General features: G+C 37.2%; 1 protein-coding gene across 2 annotated transcripts in view; it reads right to left on the bottom strand.

The window, feature by feature from the left end:
* The window catches only part of LOC122794052 (mitogen-activated protein kinase kinase kinase kinase 5-like), a 1,947,254-nt gene extending 1,933,731 nt beyond the window's left edge, over positions 1-13,523 (bottom strand). For both annotated transcript variants that reach the window (XM_044062187.1, XM_044062182.1), the window contains exon 1: positions 13,346-13,523. In XM_044062187.1, the coding sequence (XP_043918122.1) occupies positions 13,346-13,453 (108 nt within the window). In that variant the 5' untranslated portion in view covers positions 13,454-13,523. The remainder of the gene's footprint in view (positions 1-13,345) is intronic.
* Between the last annotated feature and the right edge of the window lie 13,597 nt (positions 13,524-27,120).

Raw genomic sequence — 27,120 nt, forward strand, 5'->3', positions numbered from 1 at the left:
ACAGAAGAACCCCTCCCTTCATATTGTTACAAATCCTTCAACTTTTATCTGCAGTCTAGGAACTGTGACTTTGCAAAGTGGTTGGTAAGCCTCAATATCAAGCTGAGTGGACTCCAGTGACCCAAAAAAAGGATAATTAGACAAAAAGCACTCACTTTTTAGTTTATGGTAGTCAGGGACTTGGTAATGTGAAACTCAAAGCAGTATAAAGTAGGGTTAAATCTATTCAACTTACAGCTAAGAAGTTTCAGAATTTTACCTCTCATTCACACTCTCTTTGACTCACTGTCTTTTGTTGGTTTAATTTAACTAATTTAATTGCCAGTCCCAAGTTTCTACAATCCCACCAGTTTCTCAGCAGATTTCTTTTCCATGGGGTACTTTAAGACATCTGCACTCATCTTCAGAGAATAACTGTCAGTTTATAAAGCCAAGATGCTACCATCAAGATCACCACTGTGAACTCAAAGGAGAATAATAGTGTTGTGCTTCGACCACCAATTTTACACTCTGAAACTGTAGAACAGACAGGCTTGTTAAGCAACTTTCTTACATTAGAAAGGTGCTTACCAGGCTTTTGTTAACCATTCCTCTCTTGCTAAAGCATTAACAGCACCCAACAACCTGCACAGAACAGCGGTGAGAACAGCATGATGTTTAAAGCATATTCAAACATTGCATTCAGCCAAACAACAACTGATCAGAAAAGTCTGAATGCAGTATTTGAATATGTTTGTGAGCTCTTTCTGCTTCCTGTCACTGATCTGTGGAGGCTGCTCTCTGTGTGGCAACAGCATGTATGTTATAGTTTTTAATGCTGGAAAATTCTTAGTTCCCCTACACTGTTTCTCTGTCTGTTGCTGTGCAAAAGAGAAGTTTAACCTCCATGCAATACAAAGATTTAGGATCTTTCCAGTCATAACCAAGCTGTCATCCAGTCACCACACAGATGTCAAGATTCATCTCTTGCACTTCACTCTTCATGTAAATTTATTGACATCCATACCTCAGACTCAGATGATCAGAGACCCAGTCTCTATTCCCAATGTAATAGATAGTGGAGCAGTAATTCTAACAGCTACAAAGCAGTTAGTGCCCCATTCATCCACATTTGTATCCATTTTTTTCCCAGCCTGTAGACAGGACCTGTTAGAGATTTCGTCTGACCCAGACTTAGTTCTGTACCCTCTAGTATCTCTGCAAAATGCTGCAAAGGCATACTGGATGGCAGAAACCTTGGTTTTCTCCCATCTTTTGGACTCAATCTACTGCACAGACTTCTGAAATATGATTCTATCCTGCCTTTCAGATGGGCATCAGAACCGTGAGAGAGTATCAACAGATGTGGAGGCTTGAAGTTATACCCCAAGTGACTTTATAAAGGCTGTTCAGACTGTATCACCACAGTTGCAATGTGCTCCATGGCATTAGTATTCCAAAGTGACAAAGCACCACATATTGGGCTTACAAATGTAACACAGCAATATCACCAGGTGCTCCAGCTTCCTTGCTTACCCCCACGTCCCAGGGATGTGTCATAAGAGCAGTGGCAATCTTCCAAAATACTAATAGGTGTGTGAGCACATGTGAGGGTGTAAATGCATTCTGCAAAAGACTAGTGTTCTGTTCATGATGAGTTATCTGCCATATCCACTGAATACCGGGATAAGCTCCAACTCCCTTAAAATCCTGAATAGGATAAACCAAGAATTGCAGAATGAATGACAGAATGAATTGATGAATATTACTACTGAAGTAATAATAGCAATGAAAAAAGAACTAATTAAAAACAAAAACAACAGGCTACTGGCAAAAAAATAAATAAAATGTATTCGTTTCTCTAGTGCCCGGGTTTAACAGCCTTCAAGGAGTAACAAACAACTTTAAAAAAACACAATTTATAAGATTCACCAAAGTAGTAATTAGTTAATAATGCAATAAAACAATCAGGTCAAATATTTCCAATTTAACTCACAGTTCATGCCCAAAGGCATCAGAGTGCTGTATTTTTATATAAAAACAGATTCGTTATAAAGTAACGCAGCTTTCAGTGTAGAACTTTCCCAGGCTTTAACATAAACTTTTTCAAAAACCATACCTTGTAATTCTGAACTATTACTACCATGTTGTTCTTTAAAATGAACTGCTACAGAGCTTTCCATTTTTTGTTTCTTAATGTCCCTGATATGCTCGTGAAACCTTGTTCTAAATATCCTTTTACTTTCCCCAATGCAGAATTAGTTACAAGGGCACTGCAGGGCATAGATAATGCCCTCAGTATTACATGAAATATATCTGCTGAATAAAATTTTACATTATTAATTTTTACAAAGCAATGTACCACAAACTTACAAACACTGCAGTTATCACAGTGAAAGGTACCTAATCCAAATGGATGTCTACTAATATTAATATCAGGAGACACAAACGTACTATGAACTAACATGTCTTTTAGGTTTTGCCCACACCTATAAGAGATAAAAGGAACTTCTCATAATATTTTAGATAATTCACCATCTCTAATCAAAAACTTCCAATAATATTTTAATAAATCACCTATTTTTTCTCTTAGAATATTATAAGCCATGACAAAATACATTTTTTCTCTTTCATGATTCGTTACTCTATTTCTATCACCATATTTACTATTTTTTTTCTATTTGTTACAGTCCCCATAATTTTTTGTAAAGCTTTGTTAACTGAGTAACAATCATATCCCCTGTTTATAAACATACAAACTGTCATTTAGATGTCATTATAAAAGCATTTTCATTGTTAAAAATTCTATACAGTCCTAATAATTCCCCATAAGGTAATGATGAAATTAAATGGGGGGTGGCAACTGCCCAATGTAAATATTGGCCTCTGTCCAAAAATCTTCTATTAACTGATGTTCTTATTTCACCATTTTCAAAATCTTTCAACCATCATAAATTAAATTATATACATTGTTTTACAAATCAGAAACAAAATTTTCAACTTCATTTTGACTACCTCGACAAATAGACATCAAATCATCTATGTATCTATAATAACATAAAACCTGATTTTTCATGGACTCATGCTTATACAGATAATCTACTTCAAATAGGGCCATCATTAAATTGGCATACATGGGGGCAAAAGGTGCCTCCATAGCCATGCCTTGAAGTTGGTGATAAATAATGTTGTCAAATATAAAATGCAAAAGACAAAAATGTATCAACTCAATGATATAATTTGAAACAGGACTATCGCTCAAAAATTGATATAATGCTCATATATCATATTCATTGCTCAGTATTAGTATAGAGACTTTTAACATCTAGAGTGACCCAGTACATGTCTTTTTCCCACTTAAACATAGAAGTTTTATTCAAAAAGTCAAAGGAATCTTTGATATATGAGGAAGGTTTAGACACAAAGGGGAAGAGATACTGATATAATAGAAGGCCTATATTGTGCAAAAAATACTTGCATGCCGATATAATCCGACTACCATGAGGGATCTGTGGATCTTTGTGCACTTTAGACAAAGAATAGACAGTTGTAATACTGCAACTATCCACACTAAACTTCCTGTCCACATCTTCTTTGGTTAAATACCCTAACCTTAAACCTTTCTCCATCAGAATTTTAAATTGCAATAATGCATCATTATATGAATTCATATTACTTCTTTCATAAATGTTTTAATCTTTTAGATGTTCATAGCACATACATGCATATTGAGTATGATGCATAACAACTATCTTGTTTCCTTTATCAGAATGTTGTATAACCAGATCTTTCCTCATACTAAGGTCCTTTAAAGCCTTCCATTCTCCCCTAGTTAAATTATAACATACTTGATATTTATTTTTCATAAAATTCTCATATACCCTCTCAACAGAATGTTTAAGCATAACTGAAAATTGTCTTATGCACTCATTGTTATATGGGGGTATAAAATTACTCTTATATGTAACACTAGAAGTATCTAACAAATAGCAAGCATTCAAAGCAGAATCATCATTTATTTCATCATTTATTTCAGAGACGCATGAAAAGAAACTATCATCTGAATTGTCTGAAATGTTAAAAACCTACTGTGCACTTTGTTCAGATGTTTTACTATAAACAAACTTTAAATGTAACTTATGAACAAACTGGAAGACTTTTTGTTTTAAAATATAAAGGCATGGCATAATTGTTGGCATGAATTTTAAACCCAAATTCAAAACATTTATTTGTTTGTTATGTAACATGCAACCTAATAAATTTAGAACCAAAGCGTCCTTATTCCTATTACCAAGTTCAGTCACGATGTTTAAAACACTTCCCATTAACTCACTGCCATTATTACTGAAGTACTTTGCCTTGGTGCTTTAGAAATACTGTTTCTATACTTCAGCAACATTTTGTAACTAAACCCTGAAATCTAGGTTCTACCACCCTATTCACCCAAAGGCAAATCATCATCATCACCATCAGCCCCTCTTCATACTGAAACAATGTGGCATTTGTTCTCTTCGCTTTCTGTGTCATTTTTTAAAATCACCGCCTTCATTTTTTTTTTAAATAACTTTCAGTATTAACAAGTTTAAAATAATGTGTGCCATTTGTCTCCTTGATATGCTTATACAGTGCATTTGTTTCTACTTTTCTACGTATCTCTGACAGATAGTCACATACACTTTTTACTTCCATACCAAATGACATAGGAGTGGAACATGTCCGTGAGTTTATTGCTGGGAATCCCATATGCACACCCACAGACTTGAATGCAATTTGTGGTCTGTTGGACATACACTAAATAATAATGTATTTTTGTTCTTTGATCAATATTATAAACAACATCGGTATGCCCATGGCTAACAGTTATGCCAACATAGTTATGAATAAATGAGAACTTGATCATGTGCTTTCACCAGGTAACCAGTACAGTAATAGCATCTTATTTTATAAATGGTTTGTTGATTACCTGTTTCTTATATGGCAAGGTCCACTTCCTGTGTGTAATGATTTTCTTAACTATATAAATACATCTACTGGGTTTTTGAAATTTAAAAGCACATTACATTTCACTCAGATTGATTGCCTGGACATTAGATTAATTAACAGCCATACAGAACAGATGGAAACTACACTGTATAAAATAAATAAATAACTAAATAAAAGTGTGGCAAGTCTGTCAGCTATTACACATTGCTGTATTCAGCATCTAGATAAGACATAGTGAATAGCTATAAAAAGTGGGAAATTAGGAAACCTTCATGAAGTGCTCTACCTGCATAGTTTACTACTTCACACCACAAGGAGTTCAGTTTATAAGATGTTTTATATAAATGTGTTTTGTGAGAAACATTCATTCCACTTAAGATTGTGTGTGTCTTGCACAAAGAACACTAATGTGTCATGACTTGGGGATATGCAGAACATTTATGTAAATCAGAAATATAATTGGCTGCAGTCACCATGTTGCTGAAAGAAAATAAGATGGTGGCATTCTGAAGATAAATATTCTGACTGCACATCAGTTTACTTCTGAGTGTAGTCAGTATTTAAGGGTTTGTTAGTTGTGCACTAAGCTTATCTAATGGACAGGTAATGATTAGCATGAGTGTTCAGTTGTCTATGACAATTTTATAATTATTCATCTTCTTTTTAACATGCATATCATGTCATAATGTTTTAAGCATGGGCATTAGCACAGGGCTGTATATACTTTGTCCAAGGTAAATTTTCTTCTTATTAGGATATTGCTGTTTCACAGGCTATAGTTGCACAATTCCAGTGAGTTTATTACATATGACTACTAACGTTACCTTTGTTTGGGGAGATCCTTCGAATTTTGATTTTTACTGATATTCATTTGCTACCTTTAAATTATTTTCTTTATGAAGTTATTAAAGAGTTTAGCTGTTGTTTCTGAGTTTAATAAACCATTGGAAGTTTATAAACTTCATCAGCAATATACTGAATTGCACATCTGTTTCAGTAACTGACATTACCTGAGCTTATTTCTTCATATCACTTTCTAATTTAATTTGTCTCTGGTTAAGGAGCATTTCCCATTTCAAAGGTTTCAAAAAATCCCACAGTGCTACAAGTTTTTTTTTTTCATCCAACTGACTGAACATTTTAAGTAGTGTAACCATTTCAACTTTATTTTTGTGGAATCTCCACATGTATTTCTGTCCTCTGGAATTACATTTACTGAGAAGTACAGGTAGGCTGGCCTTCCCTGCCTTTTGTTGTTTAATCATGACAGCATGTTTTATATTAATGTCTCACCTGACTCTCCTGCTGTCCCTGGTCCTGAGTGTCATGTTCAAACACTCAACAGTGACTTTGGAAATGTTTCTTACAACATAGGTCAAACTAAGAGGTGTACAGTCTATCTGTGCTTAGCTATATGCTACATCTTCTGCTCTGTTCTGTCCTTTCCTACTACTATATGTGGACAGTGATCTCACCCATTGTGGGTGAAGGACCATTAATTTCTCCATATTGAATTTCAAGATCCATTTCCAAATCATCTATCTGTGTAAAGGAATGCAGTCAGCCATCTTGTCTGAGCACTTCTGTGAATTGGTTTGGTGTTTCCTGCTCTCATTCTTTGGTATATGCTGAAAACAAAGGGCTATTCAGTCATCTTTTCATTGCTGTGATGTGATCATCTCCACTATTAAGTCAAACAATAATATCCCTAGCCACCCATGCATTATTGTTTACTGTCCTCTGTCAATCATTTTTTATCTCCATAGTAATTCAGTTTTTCTTTCTTGTTTTGTTTACTAAAATGTCCTCTTCACTTTATTTCTACTGAAATGATAGTGTTTCATTGAGCAACTACATTTACCTGCCATTTCTCATCAGTTGTAGATAACCATGATTTTTTTCTCTTCTGTTTGTGCAGTGTTTAAAGAAATATATTATGCTCCTGTGAAACCAAGTGTGACTTTGCCAGTTTTCTTCTACCTCTCTGTTTTGCTAGTTATATTGCATTCTTTACACATGTACCATTTTCCATGGCTACATTTTGAAAGTGTAGTACCTTCAGTTTGGACTTGCCTCTCTACCTATATTTATTGTGAATTTCTCTTACTGCCATTCCATTATACCCTTATAGATCTATACCACTAAATTTGTGATCAATCCCTGCAGTCAGGAAAAAACACGGAAATAAGAGCTAAAAGTATAGTTCCTTTAAGAAATACAAAACAAGGTTATCAATATCAGGTAGAAAAATAAAGAAAACAGTACCTTCATAACAGTGCTGATACACACAGATCTCTCAGGGTACATTTTATTGTCAACATTTAGCAGTCCTGATAAGAGACAACAATGACTGCATGTACTTTATTTTGCACCTCCTTTATAGGTTCATAGGTTCATAGGTAGGTACTAGGCTATTGGCCCTAGGGCCTATATAAGCCTAGCCAAAAAGTACCCTGGCTTTTGCCACCCAAGAAAATTATTTTCCTGTGCCACTGTCAAGCAGAGCCACAGAAGTGATCCCCGGGGTGAATTTCCTATCTCCCATCCAATCATCAAGATTTTTCTTGAAGAGTGCTAATGAGGAGCTTTGTTTGATATAGATAGGTAGTTTGTTCCAGAGCATGGGAAGTCTCTGGGACAGGAATCTATCACTCCAGCATGTTCTGTTTATTGTGGTGACAAGGTTTAGCTCCCTAGAGCATGTAGCTCGGAGGGATTGGGATTTCTTTAAGTGGACCATGTCCAAAAGCTCTGGGTTTGACATAGCTTTGTGTGTTAGGCAGAGATCGCCTCTGAGTAGGCAATATGCGGCGGAGTAAAGCTGCAGTTTTTTTAGACGGTCTGCGTAGGGCATCTGTTTGAGGCCAGTAATCCTCTTTGTGAGGTATTTCTGCGGCCTTTCCAGTTGTTGTAGATGTCTTGTGAGGTACATACCAAAAGGGGCATTGTACTCTATAATGGGTCTAATAAGTGATGAGTAGAGGGGAACAATGACCTCTTATTTCCTGGATGAGAAACCTTTTGTGATGAGGTGTGCCATGTAGAAGGATTTTCTGACTATTGTGGCAATGTGATTATCAAAGGAGAGACTACTGTCCACCTGTTTCCCAAGGTCTCTTATGACACTTTTAGTGTTAAGTAGACTACCGCCTGTGGTAGTTCATGGGTATAGAGTTTTTACCAAAAGGGATGACAATGCATTTTTTGGCATTGAGTTCAAGGCCATGGCTTTGACACCAGGCATCTGTCTCGGCAAAGGCCTTTTTGTAGGATGTCCACATCTTTTGGAGTTTTGATTATGGCACCTAGTTTGCAGTCATCTGTGAACTTCATTAGCTGAAGACCTTCTGTGTTAACCTGTACTTCAGAGAAGTAGATACCAAACAGGAGAGGACCTAGGACTAAACCCTGTGGTACTCCAGTTGTGACTGGTCTGAAGTTGGATTTGGAGTCTGCTACTTTCACAGTGTGGGTTTTTTCAGTGTGCCAGTTGGCAACCCATCTTGTGACATAGGGATTTATACCTAGTTTACTGACTTTATCTATAACTCCAGAGTGGGGGGTGGTGTCAAAAGCCTTGGTGAGATCTAGATAGGCTGTGTGAACCATCTTACCCTCATCTACGGCTTTGGTGACCACTTCAAAGAAGTCTATCAGGTTTAAGAGACATGATCTGCCTTTTACAAACCCGAACTGGGTGGGGTCCAGAGTTTGGAGATTACCAATGTCATTGTTTATAAGTTCCATGATGATACATTCCATAACCTTGCAGACCAGGCTCATCAGGCTAATGGGGCGGTAGTTTTCAGGGTCCGTGGTGGCTCCCTCTTTGTGGAGTGGGATAACCGTCACTGTGTGCCATTCATTGGGCACATAGCCTGAGGTGAGGCTATGATTGAACATAGTACTTAGGTGGAGTGCCAATTCATTCTGTAGTTCATGTAGAACACAGCCTGGGATGTTGTCGGGTCCCATGGATGCTGTGTTCTTGGCTTTGGAGAGTGTGTTTTTTACCTGTGCCATGATTACAGGAACTTTGCATTCTTCCAGTATAGAGATGGGCCCTTTAGGGGATGATCTGCCAGGATGTTGGCAATATCATTTGGTTCTGTATATTTAGTGCCATTGTGCTGTAACTCAGAGCAGATCTGAGTGTTGCCATTGAGATTATTAACATAGCTATAGAATGCTTTGTGGTTGTCTTTAGAGTCAGTGGCGATTTTGTTTTCATAACTAGCTTTGGAGGATTTTATGAGGGATCTCAGCTTCTTACTGAGGCTGACCAGGGAGTTCCTCCAATCATGGGATTTTACTCTTTTTTGCAACAGTTTCTTTCTTCTGTTGTAGAGTTTGTTTATGGCAGGGGACCACCAGATTGGCTTCCTTTTTTTGTAGGATAGCATCTTGGTTCTGTTAGGGATTGCATGATCCATGCACTTGTGTAAGTGCTTATAAAGTGCATTTGTGTAGGATTAAGCATTCATACCTCTATTGTCCATCAGCATGGGTGTTGTGAAGTTTGCCACTTCTGTCTTAAGAAGGGTGAAGTTAGCGTTGGAGAAATGTTTTACGGTGGTTTCCCTAATGGGAGGTCGGGGAGAGATGTGGATGTCTAGGGTGATTAGCTTGTGGTCGGATCTGACCAATGAGGAATTGACCTCTGGTGTGGAGCACCAGTTGCCCATGTTGGTAATAACCAGGTCTAGGATATTGCTGCCCCTGGTGGGGGGGGTAAATAAGTTGATCCAAGGCATTGGAATTTATGAATTCCAGAAAACGTTGAGCACAAGAGTTGGTACATGAGTAGTTTTCCCAGTTAATGGTGGGGTGGTTGAAATCACCCATTATTAGGGTGTTAGGTTGTACCCTAATATTTTCCAGTGTATCAAGAAATGAGGAGTGGGAATCCTGACGCATGGTGAGGGATCTGTATCAAGCTACAATTTGGATTGCGGTCTTGCCCAGAGTTAGTTGCACTTGGATAATCTCAGATGCATTATGCTGAGCAACTAGCCTGGAGGTGTGGATATCCTTAATGAATATGGACACGCCTCTGCCTTTAGTATTTCAGTCCAGGTTAGGTGGCCGAAAGGTGTGGTATGAATTTTAGCCTGGTAATGCAGGGGTGCTCTCTGGAGCCTTGAACCAGGTCTCTGTCACTGCACAGATGTAGATGTTCTCCATTTTAAGGAGTGCCTCGAGTGAGTGCATTTTGAGGTTCAGACTTCTAGCACTGAGTAGCAATACCCTCAGATTTTGCTTGCTTGTACCTGTTACAGTGGTGAATTTGTCATTTAATCCTTGCCTAAAAAAGGCACTATAGGGGCGGCTAGAGCCTTAGCCAGTATCCGGAATCCCAGGGGCGGCAGGTGCAGGCCATCTCTGGCAAAGCATTGTGGTTTGTCGATTATGTCATCCCAGGCAGACAGATACTGGATCCCCCTTAGAATGACACCAGAAGCTTAGCCAATTGTTGAAGTCAATCATTTTGTCCTTGTACTGTGGTATCATTCTGGGTGATGGCAGGATGCTACTCAGGGCTAGGGTCATACCTGCTTGGGCTACAAGATCGGACAGCTCTTCCATGTGCCTTTTCATGTAGTCCAGGGAGGTACATCTCAGGTCATTTACACCAACATGGACAATGACAGAGTCATATTTATACTTGTTGTGGAGTGACCTGAGTGCATGCGTTATGTGGCGGATCCTGGCACCTGACAGGCAGCTGACAGTAACTTTCTCCTTGTTTAGCCTGGTGAGTGGAACATCAGTGTGCCTGACTATAGAGTCACCTATGACTAGAGTGTTGGGTACGTTATTATGCCTTATGGGCTGTGGTTGAGTGGCACACTGAGTTTGTGGGCTATATGTCATTTGGGTTGTGTTGGGGGTAGAGGTTGTTTGTGTTTCTGCTTTGGAGGTCCCTGCTGCTTGGGCAGGTTTTTACTGAGAGCCTCCGCGAAAGTAGGTGTGTGTTTTGTGTTTCTATGTGTGTGTTTGGTGGTGTAGGTTTTGAGTGACTATGTGATGAGTGGGGTGTGGTGCAAGTGTTTACCTTCTCCTCTTGACTGTCTAGTCCAGTCTTGGGTGAAGAGAGCTTTGCTTCCACTTTGGCTTTATAAGTGCATCTCTCACAGGTTGTAGTGTTGGGTGGTAGGAGGAGGGGGTTGTCTGTGTACATGAGGCAATTGCTGCATTGCCCCAAGATGCCCAGATTCATCAGGTAGACAGGAGAAAACACCAGGAGCTGACCCTTAGACATGCCTGGATAGGTGCTTATTTGTTAAGTACTAGAAACTGTTTTCCTCTAGACAAGTGAGGAAAGTTGAGTGCTGTAGTAATTTGTAGATTATTTAGTGCTTACGAGTTCTGAACAAGTACTGAGCTCAAAGAAACAGACAAGTGCTGAAACTAAAAAAACTGGCTAATTCTAAGAAGCAAAATTAAGCTAGAAGGCTTCCCTCCAACACAGAAAGGCTTGGAAGCTCAGAAGCCCACAAACAGTCCTGGATACAGCAAATCTGCATCCAGACTAGACTACCCACAGGAAAGGCAGGAAACAATCATAGAATTTTTTTTTTTTTAAGTGGAAAGAGAGAAAGGAGGAGCAGAAACTAAGTGTATTGGCCTTCTCAAATGTTCTGCCTGTATTAGGCAGTATGAGGTAATAACAATAAACTGGGAGGAGTGTCCCAGATCAAATTTACAGTAGGGGCAGGCAACTGCAAAGCCACCAACTGGGACTATATGGATATATAAAGTTCTGCAGTATAGTAACGAAGGAGAAAATCTAGTACAAATAGCTGTACCACTTTAATTGTTGCATTATAACTGCAGTGTGGGTGATTTGTCTTAAAAATACATAGAGTTGCTAATGTATATTCACCATGGCTACTGAACTGTTGAGTCTAAATGAAGAAGCACTCCACCAAAGTGCTTTGACATTTTACCATTAAATTTCTTTTGTGTACTTATTGAAAAACCCACTCCACCCAAATGCATCCCATTGATGACATTTAACTACTTAATCATTATTTTATTTGCTTATGCTTTAGTTCATGTCATGACTGGTGTTCCTTGTGATGCTGAACTTCCTGCTTAACGTACAGTATTAGAAATACCATAGGTAACTTTAAGCTTTTTAGCTGATCGACAATGCTCACACAATCAGTAATTTGAAAGGAAGCAGGAAACAGCACGGTTCGATAAATATCAGTGAATATGTCATCTTTGTATTCAGAAGCTGTACACCATTTTACTACAGTTAACATTTTTTGGTGTGACAGCAATCACTATAACACATAGCAAACAGCAAGGGCATTCCTGCTTTTTTAGGAATGTTGCCTATCGATATCAAATTACAAACACACTTAAATACAGATAAAGTCCTCTGCTTAAGCTCTGCTATAGAATCACAGAAGAAAAGGATAGTATAAGCTCTCACGAATTCTGTAAATGTATCGGCAATGTTTGTTAAACAAACTTAATGCCAAGATATTGACAACTGATAATCTTTTAGAAAAGATGCACTTTCTGGTAAAATAACTCACATTAAGTAATTTTAGTGCACACCATGAAATAACTAACATAGAAGTGTGATGTAACTGACCATCATTTGATCTCAAAAGATGGCATCTTGTAAGAACTTGAATTTTTTTAAAGGAAACAGTACTTGGAGACTTCCCTTACATATTTTTCAGTAAATAAGTACATAAAGATGCTTTCTGATTTGGACAGAAATAAGCTAAAAAGAACTTCCTCTTTGAGGTTTTTTTTTTTTTTTTTTTTTTTTTTTTTTTTTGGTGGGAGGATTTTTTTTTTTGGGTGAGGGGATCTTTCTTTCCTGTCAAGAACTGAATCACTAAAGATTTACAAAAAAAAAAGTAAAGCACATGTAAAAGAGCATTCTTTCCTTCCTCATATGGGGAAGGGGTATGATTTAGAGGACAGAATATCCTTAAAACATAGTATAGTGTTACAGAATGCTACTTTAAGGGTGGTTTTCATTTTACTTTTGATCAGTGTCAAGTCCCACATCTTGATTCCTTTTTATCGGATTCTAAAAGTGACTGCACTAATGAGCTTTTTGTACTACTAAGGTATGGCAACTCCGAGCAAAATTTATCACAGTCAAAGAGCAGTGTAACTGAAGGAAAGGCCTTTATTTGTAAGCAAGTGTCATCCTTCTTTAGACAGCTTGTGAAATATATATCTGGCCAATTATACTGTGCAGCTGAGGATTTGTTCTTAAGATCTACACACAGAAGGAAAAACAGAAAGACAGAGAAGAAAAAAATGATATACCCCATAAATAAAAAAAAAAAAAAAAACAGAAATTATGATTTGCTCTTTAATGTTTATTTATTTATTTATTTTTACCTACCTTAAAAACTTCACCATAAGTTCCTCCACCGACTCTCTGGAGTAATTCAAAGTCATCCTCAGGATCTCTGGTTGAAATATCCAAAGGTTCCCTGTTGTGTGCATGCATGCCTGTGCGATTATTTTATTCATATAAACCTTTGACTGTTGTGCAGGAGCTGTACACCATGAGCAGTGCAGCATGGACTGACAATGAGATGTGGAGATATCACTTACCGGAGTTCTTATTTCCTGTTTTGTGGCAGGAATATATGATGTACTAGAGCCCTCTAGAAGGCTAACAGATGTATTAGCATGCTCTAACAAGAAAAAAATAATTTTTTTTTTTTTTTTTTTTTTTTTTTAGCCATGAGAAAATGCATAAACTATCAAGCAGCCTGCAAAGTGTATTTACCCAGGTAAACATATTTATTATGGTAAGAAGTATAGAGGACAGGTCTCTACACAGTTAATTAATATAAAACGCAACATTTCTGCATATGTGAAAAATGCATAAATGCATTATATTTAGTATCTGTGCCACGTCATTCTTAACCTGGTTAGTCTTACATACTGGATGTTATTTTGTTAAAACTGACATCAATGGGTAATACCACAAAAAAAGAAAAAAAAAATTCCAGAAAACTACATTTTTATTTTATTTATACTTTGTTGATAGGGTTAGTCCTACTAGGTCAATGCCCTCTTTCCAGGGGAGACCCAAGGTGATATTAATACATGATGTTAACTTTTGGGTATCAAGATGCTATTAAAGCTAGTAATGCACAACAACAGCAGTGTGATTTTGGTAGCAGTACCAGTGAGTTGTTATTAGTGAGGATGAAGAAAACACTAGTGTTCCGTGAAGTGATTAACCAACTTGCCAACGCAGTGAAGCTTAGCATGGCTTGGCTCATGTCAATCTTAGATAATATATGTTAGCTACATACATGCGTAGCAGACAGGTATTCAGAATGAGGTTTGTTTGAATGACAATACTATAAATACAGTTCTCTGAAAGCTACTTTCAGCAAATGTTGGCTATGCAAATGTCTCTTCTATTGTAGGACTGTGGAGCTGGTATATGTAAATCAGGGATATGGGGGAGCCGGTGTCTTGCCACTGCAAAAGAAAACTTTTTTTGGTGTTTGCTGAAAGTAGCTTTCAGTGAAATGGTTTAGACTATTTTGATTCAAAGAATTTTTCCATCACTCTCTGAAAAACATTTAAGCCAATGGGTCCTTGAATTAAGAACTTCTGTCATACACTAGCCAGACCTACTGTAACAGAGGCTTTGACCATGGATACATCCCTAGTAACTCAAGTTCAAAACCAGAGCCAGAATGCTGAAGGACCAAACTGAGGAGCCGGAAGTGGAAAACTGGTGTCCTGTTCTCGCAGTGAGGGGATAGAGACGGCTTTACACTTATCAAGGTCTATGCACTGGAGGTGGCTGTAGGAAGCATACCTGAAGCTGAATGCAGAATGCAAAGGCTATGTGAATCAAGGATGCCCTAAAGGTTGGCATGCAGCAACCAGAGTCAAGGTTTCAGGTAATGTAGTTACATACCATACATAACCACATGGTACATGGCAGGCAAACATGCTACAACAGTTCCACAAGATCCAAATGATTTCCCCTTCTGGTCTTGCAGTCCTCCCAAGCTCACTAGAAGAGTTCAGTAGACTTGAATCAAATTACGGTAGAGAGTTATAGGAAGAATGGGACAGCTGGTGAGAGGGGCAGAAAATTAAACTAGAGAACAAAAGACAGACAAATATATATTGGAAGAGTGTGTACTAGTTCTTCCTGACCTTATCATCTTTGTCAAATATACACAAACAGAGAAAAAAATGTCAGCTATTTGTAAATTCCTTCTATTCACAGTCCTGATAGAAACTTGATGAGGAGGGTCCAAGGGAAAGAAGCTTTGGAACTTTTTAATACAAGTATAAATATAAGAACAGGTAGGGGGAACCAAATGCATGAGATGTTCCCAAATATCTTGCATTGCAACACCTATAGTAGTTTCAGCCAGCAAGTCTTTACATCAATAAAAGTTAGCAGTATGCGCTTCAGAGATTAGGAAAGAGACAACAAATGAAATGAGGATACAAGGCTGTGGAGGCCAGCCATACCTACTTTGCTTCTGATACTGAATCCAGATTTAGTGCCTGAGAAAGGCAGAGATATAAGCTGAAGATGCAATGTCAAATGTGTCTTGCACTATTAGTCCCTTGAAAGAAGCTTCCAAGACTTCCATACTTTGCATGCAGCATGGCTTGATAGTTCAAAGAAGGGTTCTCCCTGCTTGCCAGTTGTATAAAGTAATGCAGTGAAAAAGCCAGGTAAACTGATATGGCTTGTTTCATGCCCATTTTGTCATGCAGGACACTAGGTAATATAATTAAGTGGCTACCTAGAATGATGACCTAAAATGGCAGACCCATGTTGTCCATTAATATATATATATATATATATATATATATATATATATATATATATATATATATATAGATATATATATATATATATATATATATATATGTAGATATATATATAGATATATGTATGTATGTACAGACAAAGAGAGAGAGAGGTATATATATATATATATATATATATATGTGTGTACAGACAGAGAGAGAGAGGTATATATATATATATATATATATATATATATATATATATATATATATACATATACATAGATTACATATATATATATATATATATATATAGATATAGATATAGATATAGATATATATAGATATTATATATATATATATATATATATATATATATATATATATAGAGAGAGAGAGAGAGGCTGGAAAAAGTCACTTGATTTGCAATTTCACAATAAAGCACAGTATCTTCTTAACAATGCCCCACATACACAGGTCTTTGATGGTATAAGCTGTTGAATAACCAAAAGGGAAGTCCAAGGTTGCAGACCTCTCCCAGGACACAAGGACAATCCAAGGCTGTAGGCCTTTGCCTGGGCAACTTTTACCTCTAAAAACAGGTTCTTCCACATGGTATAAGCCACAGTTTACAATTCACAGGTTAGCAAGGACTTGTTCCTCTTCACATAGCATGCTTCCAGGTCTTTTCGGACTAATTGCTTAACCTTAGCCTTCCGGGTTACTCCCTTTTATTACATAGCACTTGGCAATTAAGACCTTGTGATGTAGCAATTGCTTTTGAGTAGTCACACACTCCTCACTGTACTATGAATTCTGAGTACATTTAAAGGCACATGCATATTTTACATAACCAACATGTTACACTATCTATCTATATATATATATCTATATATATATATATATATATATATATATACATATATATATATATATATATATATATATATATATATATATATATACATATATATATACATATATATATATATATATATATATATATATATATATATATATATATATATACATATATATATATATATATAAATATATATGTGTGTGTGTGTATGTATGCAGGCATGATTGAGATATATATATATATATATGTGTGTGTGTGTGTGTGTGTGTGTGTGTGTGTGTGTGTGTGTGTGTGTGTGTGTGTGTGTGTGTGTGTGTGTGTGTGTGTGTGTGTGTACTTTTACAAAATGCATTGCTGGAGTAAAATACTGACCCAAATGGGCTATATGCAGGTGTAGCAAAGAAAAAAAACAGTTTGATATTTTTTATAGCTATAAGTATCACATATTATAATGGCAATATATTTCAGTGGTGTAAGAACAGCAAGTGAATCATATTAGAGTGACGTATTATGCCTGATAACAGTAAAATAAGTGCAGCAGGTTCTATATACAGTGTTTACAAATGTTGTTGCCATGAAGAATGGAAAGGTAAAGATTAGATACGACATCTGAAGATTACTGGCTTACATAAAGAGGGTTGTCAGAAGTGAAACAGTTGATCGCTGCCATGTATTTAGAGCTTCATTTATTTTCTTACATCCAAAAAGTCAAGGAGAGCTTCTTTGTTTTTTAACATGGAAATTCGAACAAAACACAAACTGCCCAGTCTAGAGTCACTTTTAATACACTCTAATGAGGAATTCATGGTTAATATAGACATGTTTTGGGGTGGAAAAATAAAGAAAAGGCTTTTAACACCAAAAAGCCTAGAACTCTGAAATTGCTTAAGGTAAAACAATAGTCTTTAGGAAAAAGTTCTTCCAAGAAATTTACGCAAAAAAAAAGCTAAATGTGTGAATTGAATTGATGTTGCTACTGCTGTTGCAGAATTCATCTCACATCTCAGCGGGTACTGTTAATAGAGGCCTCAGTTACAGACAACCCCTTAAAAACGGTATGGGATAAATCACAGTCAATTACTAATTTATAGTAATGCAAAGAGAGTTGAAATAAGTGAAAAGTCTTGGTTATCCAAAACCTGAAACATGATAAGATGAAGACAGGCCATTAAGATGAAGCTTGTATTCGGCAATAGACAGATGTCTTTTCTTGCCACCAGGAAATCTCAAACTCTGCCTGTAACATGTCATTTACTCACTACAGCTAAACTTTCAGAGGTGAAGCGTGAATTATTTCAGGCCTGAAACTGGAAAACTAGGTCCTGAATTAATATGTTAAAATTGCTTAGTGGGCAAGCCATCAGATGTTTGTGAAGCTTATATCAATTCTGTCTCCCATCAGTATTTTGCCAGAAGACTCACACCTGGTAGTTCTACATAAGCCTTGTTAAGTACTTATGATGAATCAGAATAAGTTATATGAAAGGCTTATGTGTCTTTCTTTTTCTTTTTTTTTCTTTTTCATAAGGAATATAATATTTAGCAAAGCCACAAACTATGCATTTATTAGGGATTTCCAAGACGAAGACGGTACTAAGGAATGAGAAGAAGCTTCTAGTCAGTTCCAGTCTTTTCTCTTGCAGCACAGACAAATGTGTGCCTTTATTGATGCAAAAGACAATCACAGTGAAAACTTACTAAGATGGGATCTTTCCTGTACACAGCTGTTTACTGAAAGCCTAACTTTCCTTAACAGCATATGTGTTACCGTCCTTTCCTGGTTTCATACACAGGGTTTTGAGGTGTACCCCCTTTATATAATGGGAAAATTTGACAGTCACTCCCTGAATGTGATCTTTAGAATCAATAGACAGACATATATCTCCCAGGAGGTATCCATCACAACATTTAAGAGATCAGGATCATGTCTTCTGCATCACATAAATGCTGGCTGCATTAAAGAATAGAGTTTTTTTGAAAAGTTCACATGTCTAAGCAGGCTAGTGGAACCACCAGTAGGACTACTGATGTCAGGCCCAATACCTTGAGAAGCTGTTTAGGATAAACAAATGTTTTTTTTTTTTTTTTTTTGAAAACAAGGATCACCCTCTTTTGGAAAAGTACATTTGGTCTCTAGTATAGTCCAGAACCAAACCCAGGATTGTTTTTTTTTATTATTAAGGTGAGACTTTGAAGAACATCTGGGGTATATTAGAAATATTAAGATAATAGAGACCTGGAGTATCACACTTTTTGGAATATCATGATGGTCTGACAGTTTCTTTAAAAGCTATAATTCCAAAGAGGGTGACTTGCAATATTTTGTATGGAAAACAATCAAAATGTATGTTTATATATAAGGAAAGTTAGTGCATTGTAAAGTACTTTAAACTCATGGATGTTAATCAGGAGTGTTTAGGAAATATTTTTTTAACTAGTGTTTTATTGTTTCTTATCAGCTGTTCATTATGTGTTTTTAAATTAAATTTATTCTGATTGTATGATACCTGGAAGGCAGAAGACGAGGTGTCAGGAGAAGTAACGTTTTTGTCTGAATCCTTTTGTTATTTTTATTATTTTTATTATTTTTCAATCTAAGCCACTAAGCCATGGTAGTAACAATATACACAATTGTGATTTGGTCTCTTATCATAGTCAGCTTATGTGTTTGAGTCATGGAGAGCAAGAGATTCACCTAAAGAGTGCGGTGAGTCTTGGCATCATATCATGGACACATAAAGCTGGTTAAGACGGACACCTGATTGTAATTAGTTGCACTGCATTGAGCTTTAGCTACTCCATGTACTACCAGTTACAGATTAACAAAATGTAGAAGTGTAAAGTGTTTTAACATCTTTAAGCCTTTGAAAGCTGATAAGGCACTCAGCATAATCAGTCACTAAGCAGTCAGAAAAGAAATTCCCCTCTGTAGAAAGCATGCCATTGAAAGCTCATAAATACTTTGTTCTGCCAAACTTTTTTTATAAGTATGGTAGCTCAAAGCATCTAATTTCTTTTAAAAGTTGTTTTACCTGCTGCTACCTATTTTTTTTTAAATTAGTCCTTAGAGTGAGACCATATCTTAACAGTGCTTATGTGTCATTATACAATGACTGGTCATTAATATTCAGAAACGAGCACACTGATTGGCCAGCCCAACCAGCGTGCCCGTTGTAAATCCAAGAATATACTAACACAAAAAGGTACAGTCGCCCGGACTTTTTCCTATTAGTATATCTCCTGATTTTTTTACTTTTTTTTTTGCCCCCACCCAAAAAGAAAACGGAAGACGTAAAATGAAAGAAGAAGACAGCGCAGGCAAAAATAACAGGATAATCAAGTATGTTCTGCAAAATTAAAGAAATGTACCTGATTATCCTTTTATTTTGTCTGTCCCAGCTCTCCTGAATGTAAATAGTCTCCCGATTTCTTTTTTTTTTTTTTTTTTTAATTTTCAAGTAAAAAAAAATGCAATGGTGGTCTTCCTTTCTCTGTTGCTACCTCTGCAGAGAACTTATGTACTGCTTGGGAACACAAGTCCCTTACTGATGTGCAGTACATCAGAAATGCCCCAGGATACCGGAAAGCTGCGGAAGGGCAGCACAAAGGCATTATACAATGACATTATTTAAGAAAAGTAAGTATTTATTTCTTAAATAATGTCATTGTATAATAGCGATAACCCACGGCTGGGTGTGGGCAATGCTGGATTTGCCCATGGTTGGCTTTATTTGTTCACTCGGACGTTGCCCTCATGACCAAACCACACCAACTGTGGGTAACTCCAGCATTACCCACACCCAGATGTGGGTTATTGCTTAATTAATAAGCTTTTAGGCACCACTTAAGTGCTTTTAAGATGTCTCACCTTGGGGATGTTAATAATGAATTATAATTTTCAAGATTTTGCAATGCAATTGCAGCATTCTATGCCCTACACTATAGTCATTTTCTGGGCCCAGGATCATTGTCCACATTGGTCATTGCCAAAGTCATGGAACAGTGGCATTTTCTAAGCAAAAATATCTGCCTAACATTGAGACTAAATCGGGCATCAATACATCACACCATATAAACTCTGGTCTTTTCAGTGCTGTGTGTGGCACACATATTCTGATACATTCGTAGTAGAAAACAAGACAGTGAATGTTTTTGTGGAATTAGAAATTATCTCCTTTTGTACCTTATCTCATAAAGGGAAAATGTACAGAGGAAATTGGTGCAAACAACTACATATCCAGCAGAAAACAGACTGACAGCTTTAAACTGTACTACATCAAAGATTGCATGTCTTTATGGAAATCACATATAAAAATTGTCTTACTTTCCAAATCTGATATCCATATTTCTAATAAGGAATAGGCTTCTACGTGTAGCATAAATGTAGGCAGTATTATGCCCTGAAGACATCGTTTCCCAGAGTAAGTCTCTAACATGATTACAGCACTAGTTATTTTGTATGCTCCTCTTCCATCAAAGGAAAAAGGCCCTTACATTGCTGGTGATGCACCTCTATGGTTGTATACAGGGGAATATCCACAACCCTACCATTTCCTAGACAAAAGATGAAAGTGATCCCTCACACCATAATAATAATAATGGCAGGTAAATTGAGCCAGCAAACGTGATTAGCTAAGCTTAGGCCTATTACAGTTACCCTTGTTCATACCTCTTACAGGAGCCATTGTCCTTTTTTCTAGCACGTTCTACTCTGCAGTTGTTGTCCTGCTTTCCAGATATAGCAGGGCTTATGCATGGAGTAATATGCATGAATTTTCCCATTCCTGCAGTTTTAGTCTTGATTTCATGGTCAGAGGTGGTGAGACATATAAAGACACCACTATGACTTATCTTAACCTGAAACACTTAGAAGGACTTTTTCGGATTTTGTTTCTTGCAGTTTACTTAGAGGTGACTTCTGCCTATTTTGTAAGTTAATATCTCAGCTGGTTTTGTATGAAAGTCTGTGTTTATAATGCACCACTGAAGAACTAAACACAATACTAGGAAACCTAACTAAAATATCAATAATAGAAAAAAGTGACAGATGTATTACATAGTATCTTCCAAGATTATAGAATATCCTCCTCCTAACTATCAGATGTCAGTCCTTAACATCAGAGGAAAAAAAGCCTAATGGTAAAAAAATAAAACGTAATTGTTTTCAGAAGAGAAATGTGACAGGCTGAGTGATGTTTGCAATTGACTTTCATAAAATATACACACACACACACATATATATATATATATATATATATATATATATATATATATATATATATATATATATATATATATATATATATATTAAGCTGAAATAAATGTATTTTTTTATAAAATAGCAGTGGTATTTCAATTAAAATGTAATAGAGTTGTTAAAGAGTGAAACAGGCCCTCAAATGTGCATATATTTGCAGTGCTTAAAGCTGACTGCTCCCTGAAATGCTACTTCAAGTTAAGAATGTACTGTGTCATTTAAGCTCCACATAGAGGTATGTGAGTATAGAGGTAGGAAATCTCGCATTCAAACTGAAAAAAATAGCAGGAAATATTGCCTGGAACTCTGAATCAGAGAAACAGACTGTCTAATTTTCTACCTTGCATTGAAATGTATATAAGTGGACTGTGGACTTTATTCTTTAACATTGATAATGCTAGTATATTCAATCCCTGAGAAATTCTACAATTGCTGCTTAGATTTCTAAATTAGAGGTAAACTAAAAAATCATGTATATCTCTAACACCAGCGATAAGTCAATAAGCTGTTAAAATTCTTCTTTATGTAATCTGCCATTTTAAAATAATTTATTATGTATTTCTGTGTGTAACTGTAATGGTAGTCATGCATTTAATTTTACAAAATGTATTTCTTAAATTTATTTCAAGAACAGAATTTTCCTAAACTAATGTCTTGTGGCTTTTCCTGGTTAGGGGTTGCCACAGCAGAACTCCGGTCCGCTAATGATTGGCAGTGGATTTTTATGGTGCCGAGGTGCCAGCCCGACACCCAACCTTCAAAGAAGGCACACCCATTCACACACGTACCTACTTGCATGTCTTTAAATATCACTTGTCCATGGGGAAGACATGCAGAATCCACACAGAAGGTGCTCCAACAGAAAATTGAACCAGAGAACCTCTTGCTGTGAGGCGATAATGATAACCGTTGCACCACCGCGGCCTACTAAGAACAGAATTTCACTATCCAAGTTTACATAATTGTGGCTGATGGTTCATTTATTACCATAAGGGTATATGTATTGAGCTGGTGCAAACTTAACTGTTTACTTACACCTTCCAAACAATGACTGTTTAGCTATAGCTGTCAAGAGCTAATATTTAAGAGGTGACTTATTGTGTTTTTGATGAACTACCTTGACCTGGCTAAAGCCTTTGATACTATTGCTGATTCTGGTATAATAGATAAACTCTCTCAACTAGGCATCAATCCATATGTTCCCAGATGGGGAGCAAACTGGCTGACTGATAGAAACCACCTAGTCAATATAGGGGACACCACCTCAAGTAGTAGACACGTAACAAGTGGTGTACCCCAGGGATTGGTCTTGGGGCCTCTTCTGTTAGGGATATACTTCTCGGAGGTGCAGGCCAAATCTAGTGGGCTATGGCTGATAAAGTTTGCAGATGACTGCAAGCTGGGTGCTGTCATCAATTCCCCTAGTAATGTGGGCATTCTTCAAGACAGTCTCACCCAAACAAATAACTGGTGCCAGAAACATGGTCTCAAACTGAACGCCAAAAAATGCATCTTCATCCCTTTTGGGGAGAGTGACATCCCCACAAATTATCACATTAATAATAAGGTCCTAAACATGCAATCAATCGTGAGGGACATGGGCACCCAGGTTGATAGCAAACTGACTTTTGACCACCATATTGCCTCCATTGAGCAGAAAGCTTTCTACATGGCCCACCTCATTAGTAAAGGTATCTCATCCAGGGACAAAGTGATCATAACATCCCTGAATTCTTCCCTTATAAGACCCATTATTGAGTACAATGCACCTTTCGGGATGTACCTCACAAAGCACATGCAGCAGCTGGAGAGACCACAGAGGTTCCTCACCTTGAGAATCCAGGGCCTCAAACATCTACCCTACACAGATAGGCTAAAAGCTCTGTCCCTCTACACAAGTCTTTTACAGACTCCTCGGAGGTGACCTCTGTCTGGCATACAAAGCAATCTCAGACTCCACCCTGATGGGACTGCTGCATATACACAAGTGAAGCTCCACTTGAGTAACCCACACGCGCAACCTCAACCTGGTCTGTCACATCAATAGAACTTGTTGGTGGGACAGATTTGTGTCCCAGAGACTCCCCTTTTGTGGAATAGACTCCCTCTCCACATAAAGCGGAGTACCTCATTAACTCTTTTTAAGTGCAATCTGGATTACTGGATGGGAAACAGAAAATATACCCCTGGGATTCCACCTGTGTCCCTACTGGACAGTGGCATAGGGTGCTGATTTGTTGGAACATGGGCTAAATTCTTGGATAGGCTTGTAAGGGCCTCAGGGCCCATAGCCTAGTAACTTTCTATGATCCTATGATCCTATGATAAAGTGAGCTAGCTGATGGCAGCATTAGTGGAGAGATATCATTAACCATTTCAGGTAAATAATGTATGTATGTCTGCATACAAAAATAATCTTGGATAATTTTCAGATACTCTTGGTGAGATGACACTGGGCACAGTCTGAGGTGGGTAAGATCTTGGGAAGTTACTGATTATAACTGTTATCTACAGGAAGATCGATGTATAGGTTACTGGATGAAAGTGAACACATATACACATGCACATACACACACACACACACACACACACACACACGCACGTGCACTGAAAGATTGATAGATAAATATTGCAAAGTTTATCTGCATGTGGCAGAGGTTGGCTACAAGTCAAGACAGCAATGTACATTTACCATGCTCTCTTAAGATCATCTAATAAATACTTGGTAGTCAGTGACAAAAATCATGATGCTAAAGACCCTATCACATATTAAGCATCAAACTCACCTGAATGGTGTGCTTTGATAACTTCCTTCAAAATAATGTTTTATAGGTCAAACTACCAAAAGTTCAACCACAAAATAATTGAAAAAACTGAATATCAAAAGATAAAAAATAAGTACGTTTTTTTGTCAGGGGGCAAGCCCACCTGCACCTCCTACATCAGAGTCTATGAACCTTATATATACCAACACTATGCTCACCCTTTCAAACTGTTTTGTGGTCTTTGCACCATTCAAACTATTGACAGTTTGGACACTTGACAGGAACCTTCAAACCAGTACCTGTGGTTTCTTTTCATCAGCAACAGTGCAGTATTTCACAATCCCTTCAAGAATATGCTGTCTTTAAAGGTCTTTAACTTTTGCTATAAACCAGGCTTCAGGTCACAGCTCTGTATTCCATATTATTCTTCAAGGTATAATCCACAAAAAGTAAAATCCACAAAATCCCTATGTGGAGTCTCCCACTCCACAGCTCTTGGGTCTTCTGGGCAAGCTCTAGCTCACCTCCTCTGAATCCTTCAGTTGAAAAAAAAAATTCTTAGATTACAACCCTCTAAGCTATTTCCTTTTACAAAGCATTAAATGGTTAACCAAGGCCTTATTATTTGGCTAATTCAGACTGCTAACTGTTATGGGAATGCTCTGTACTTCAGCAAATATTCTAAACACATACTGCCTATTTTATATATGTAAATGTGTGCATGTATGCGTGGACTGTCCTTGGTCTAAATGATCTTTGTTTGATCTCTGCTTAGTCGACTGCATTTGGGAATATGCTTTTTCCCCCCGATATTCTGTGATTTTGGAATTAGTATATATAATGAGCAAAGGGGGTGTGAGGGGATTGACCCCTCTGCAAAAAATATGTTTTTTGTTATTTTTACTTTACATACAGCATGTGCCAAGGTTGTTTCTCAGCACATGTATGGTAGCATGTTGGAGTTTACTTTGTTGACATTTTACGGTCATTGCTTGGGAGGTTGATGCATGGGTTACTCGACAAAAGTGAGTATACACACACACACACATACACACACACACACACACACACACACACACACACACACACACACACACACACACACACACACACACACACATATCGATGCATAGGTAGATAGATAGCTATGTAGATAGACAGACAGATATAAAGTGGAACATATTCACATGGGAGCTTGGTGGGCCAGTAGACTTTATGACAGACAATAAATCTAGAACCACCTGCTGTACCTGCGGTTTCAAATTGGTCCATCTGGATTTCCAAACCTGTCCCTCTTCTGTGTAAAGGTTAATGGGTTAATAATATCTTTTTGCACAAGTATTGATACTGTTAGTTTGAGACCCTGACATAAACCCAGTACCACTATGCACTCTTTTCAGCTCTTTGAACCTGAAAGCAATGCAGAGAAAATGTGCTTGTAGCAGGCATATATCCAGAGTTCAGCCAAATATATTGACTTGCAAAAAGAAACTGAAATACAAAGAAACTTGCGTAGAGTTTCTAAGAATATGAAACATCAGCTGTATAATATATAGTTGTTATAGCCTCTCCAATATTAAGGTCAAATCCCAGGAAGCAAAGATGAGTTGTCACTGTGGTCTGACATTCAGAATACCCTTTCAGGAAAGCCTTTGATTCCCTCAACCTGGAGTAACTTGATACACAAACAGATATGGCAGAGACATATACTGTACTTTATCAGATGAGTACACCGAGTGCAACTCACAGACAGGATTAATGCTGTCCAACATCCATGTGACTGAACAAATCAAGGCAGTCTAAGCCACTGGAGAATGTTCAAGAAGTAAATCTCTTCCATTTTCTGAAGAAAGGATTTCCTTACGGTTGACATTTTAGGCTTGAGAATATTTAACACCAGTTAGAAAAGAACTGATTGGAAGAGACTAAAATTCTTTCATCCAAGCTGAAATATTCAGTGTCCTGAGACTGGGTACATACAATATTTTGTATAGGCTTGTGTATATGTATAGGGCATGAAGGTAGAATAATTCATAAAAAGAGAAAACCATGATTGCCTTGGCCTAGCTGGAACAACAGTACTTAGGGTACCTCCATTCAGCTTTGCTCTGAGAAATGCTTTCTGAATTCAGGTGGAAGAAAGGCATTTGACAGAGTTTGAGTTCATGTGTATGAAAAGATATCTAACATGCACACGGTCTCATGAAAAATAAGGAACACAAGGTTTAGAGTGGGCTATTTACATGTGTGACACACAGATACATTGCCAGTATATCACAATCTTTCAAGTAAGGGAAGGTGGTAATGTTCTGTTTTCAGAGATATTTAAAAATTGGAGCTAAACATTTGGCAAATACTTTGGAGACCCCTGATAAGAAATGTAAATTACAGAACTGATAATGAGCTATCTTGAATCTAAGAAACTGCCAAGTGTGATTTTCCTATTAAAATATGCAGGTATGCGACCTCCATATTCATGGTTACAA

Source organism: Protopterus annectens, chromosome 1.part0, assembly GCF_019279795.1.
Source record: "Protopterus annectens isolate FY-2018-M chromosome 1.part0, PAN1.0, whole genome shotgun sequence".
Classification (NCBI taxonomy): Eukaryota; Metazoa; Chordata; order Ceratodontiformes; family Protopteridae; genus Protopterus; species Protopterus annectens.